This window comes from Trypanosoma rangeli, assembly GCF_003719475.1.
Source record: "Trypanosoma rangeli strain AM80 chromosome Unknown Tra_15.4_contig_00751, whole genome shotgun sequence".
NCBI lineage: Eukaryota > Euglenozoa > Kinetoplastea > Trypanosomatida > Trypanosomatidae > Trypanosoma > Trypanosoma rangeli.
Window position 1 is genome coordinate 1,063 of NW_021706499.1, and position 3,263 is coordinate 4,325.

The 3,263-nt window shown below is 57.7% G+C and overlaps 1 protein-coding gene and 1 pseudogene across 1 annotated transcript, besides 1 other annotated feature; one reads left to right on the forward strand and one right to left on the reverse strand.

Moving 5' to 3' along the window:
• The first annotated feature begins 608 nt into the window (after positions 1-608).
• Positions 609-664: a microsatellite.
• Positions 665-1,205: 541 nt separating this feature from the next.
• TraAM80_09992 (mucin-like glycoprotein) lies at positions 1,206-2,147 on the reverse strand (the record flags this gene model as incomplete). The annotated part of the gene is made up of 1 exon (XM_029386645.1): positions 1,206-2,147. The coding sequence occupies one exon, from the start codon at positions 2,145-2,147 to the stop codon at positions 1,206-1,208; it is 942 nt and encodes a 313-aa protein (XP_029233503.1).
• Positions 2,148-2,829: 682 nt separating this feature from the next.
• TraAM80_09993 (protein kinase, putative) lies at positions 2,830-3,258 on the forward strand (annotated as a pseudogene).
• Positions 3,259-3,263: the final 5 nt, after the last annotated feature.

The window sequence follows — 3,263 nt, forward strand, 5'->3', positions numbered from 1 at the left end:
GCAGGGCATCTCCACCTCCGCCCTTTCGGCGCCCAAACGGCGACGCCATCAACGCCCCTCAGGAAATGATCGCACACCGCATGCTCCCCTCCGCCGCCGCAGCAAGCGGTGAAGACACCGGCACCGCGTGCAGCCGCACCATCAACCCCCGCACACCCCATTTATTATCCGCTTCAAAACACGCGCGCACGTGCGTGGGTGAAGAGCAACAAAAAAGCTCCGCACACACACCGCAGGCAAAGCACGACGCACCCATCGTGCGAGGGCGAAAGGCACGCGGAGGAGAAGCCAGCCGCACAGCGTACCCGCACAGCTGCAACGCGAAGGGCGGGGCAGATCCACGTCCACCGCACGGTCTGCTCCTGCTGCATATTTCCCCTCACCGATCCGCACCCCGCCCCACGGCAGGCTGCGATGGGTGGTGCCCCACACACTCGAAGTGAGACACGCCTCACACCCCGCCCATTCTCTCCCTCTGCAGCGGGCACTTTCAAAGCGGCGAACAGACACCCCGCCACTCCCGTGCCATCGCAGCAAAAAACTAAAAGAATCCTCCTCGTGCACTACCTGTGCCTCTTGCAGAAACAAAAAGAGGAATGGGGGCATGTCAGCTGCACAGCCAGCAGCGGCAGCGGCAGCAAACACAACACGAAGCCGCAGCGGCTGGCACGGCGCAAACCCAAAGTGAGCCGCAAGGATTTGCCAAACTAAAGTAAAATCAAAAAACAAAATTAAGGTGTAAGCCCAGGAGGACTCCTGGCGGAAACAAAAACAATATAAATGAATTACTTCGGCAGGCGCCTTCACTTCACATGCCCTAAAGCACAAGAGGGCTGTGTGTGAGCGTACTCATTGCCTGCAAGAAACGGAAAAGAACTGCCTGTTCACACGCATCACCGCTGCCCTTTACGCACGGTCTCCGCGGCCTCGTGTCTCGTTTGGGCAGTCCGTGCGACGCACAGCCGCGAGGCCGGCAACGCGCGTGTGTTGATGGCAGCGGCAAACAGGAGGGGGAAGGGACGCCACCCATTGGGATGTGCGTAGCAAACGACCATTGAAACAAAAGTGAAAACAAAAAAGCAAAGGGACACCCCTCAAAGTGCAGGAGAGGAGTTGGCCCACAGAGACGGCACGCAAACTCGGCGCACAAACACTCTGCGTCGCCCTGCCAGGGTGTGTGTGGGTGTGCGGTTGCCCCGCAGCAGTCACTCCCCAGCAGCACAGGCAACAGCAGCCGTCAGCAGCAGCAGTGTGCCACGCACCCACACAGTGGGCGTGCCGCTGCCGTCCGCGTTGTTTTTTGTGTGTTTCCCACCACTGGGGCTGCTGCTGGTCGTGGTTGTAGTGGCGCTTTCACCATCGCTGCCGGCGGGAGTGTTGGAAGTGGACGTGCCGGATGGCTGTGCAGAGGCTGAGGGTGCTTGCGCCCCGCTGTCTTCTGTGAGTTTTGATGAATCCGCAGCGTCAGTCGGTGAGGTTAATGTTCCCTGACTCCCTGTGGATCCCGCACTGCCTGACTGCCCAGCAGCATTAGGAGCAGGGACTCCAGTACTTGCACTGCTGCCTGCCGAACTGCCACCCTGCTGAGTTTCCACAGAAGATGACGTTGTTGCTGCTTGTGATTCTTGAGCCACAGGAGGTTGGTGCCCAGACGTCGCTCCAGTTGCGGGTTGATGGGATCGTGGTACCTCACACACGCCTGAAGTGCCAAGTAGATCGCCACTAGTTTCGTCGAGGGTAACGGCTTTGTCTTTCAACTCCTCGGGGAGTTCGCTGATCTCTGCCTTAAAATACATCGTGAACGCAACTGCATTACTGTTCTCCCCTGCTGAGGAAGTGCAGTTCGTGGGGCAACTGGACACCAGGTACAGTGATTCGGCAAGGAGACAAATGGATTCGCTGCCATTGCTGCCTGCACTGGTCATCTCGGCCTTACGAGGCCCATAATCATTCACCGTTTGCGGACACTCCCTCCAATTGTTCTCGCCAGGAACACGCCAACTTAATTTTCCTTCATTATTCTGACACGACACATCCACTTTCACATTGGACGTCGCCGCCCCGCACACGGAGGAGCAGCAGCCGCACAGCAGCGCAAGCACCGCCAGGGCATACACCGCACGGCGCCGCACTGTCGCCATCGCCATCCCTCGTGGTGGTTGTGGTGGTAGCAGAGTCGTTGGGAGCACTGGGCTGATCTATCAGGCAGCGGGGGCGAAAAGCGAAAAGCAAAAGGCAGAGGCAGTGACGAGTACAGCGGCGGAAGGGCAGAGAGAAGAAACAAAAAGGGCAGCAGCTCCCCGAGCTCACGGAGAGGGAAAACTCGGCCCACACGGCACCACCGGCACAAAATAAATATAAATTCACACCCAAATTTATATCGTGTGGCTGTGGCCGGGTGGGTGCCCGCAAATGCGCAAAGAAAAGACGGCAGGAGAAGACCAGCGGGGTTGGGGAGGGCGCGGCAGTCCCGCAAAAGATTGAACACGTCGAGGAGGCCGCGCCCCAAAAAAAAAGGCATCGCGCCTGCCAGCGCAGTGCACTGCTTTACAACTGCAGGCTCCTCCTCCCCCTCCTCGCCGGTGCCGCTGGGTCCCTGCGCGGGAAGGCGCGGTGTGTTGCAGGGGCCGCAGCAAACCCCTCAGACGCGTGTACCACAAACTGGTGCGGTGCGAGAAGAGAAATAAACAGACAATGGAAAGACACACACAAAAAGATGCAGACGCCTACAACAAACTGACGTCTCCAGCAGAGGCTGCGGAATGGGTGCGGTCAATCAAAGCAACAACACAAACAAACAGAGAAACACAAAACAAATCCCGTGAAGCGAAGCCGAAGCGTGAAGGCGTCCGCCGAGCAGTGGGACGACCAGCACACACACACTCCCTCTTTCTCCTCCCGTACAGCCCAATCCAGGAAGAGAAAGAGAGAAAGGTCGCCCACCGAAAGCAATGAAACAATTAAAATGATAAAAACAGTTACGGTGCTCTACCCATGCAGCCAAGCAGAACGGCAGCGGCGGTTCGTCAAAAGCAAAAAAAGAAGACCAGCGAGCTGCACGAGTGGACGTGTATGTATGAGCACATTACTTGTGTGTGCCTCGTGGGGTGAGGCGAGGGCGAGAGTCCGTGCAGGAGGACGCAAACAAAGAGAGAAACAAAGAGGAGAAAGAGCTGCGCGCGACTCTCTCTCCCTCTCTCTTTTTTTCTGTCTCACGCTATCACCATCGCAGCAGCGGACGCACACGCAAGAAGAAGAAGCGC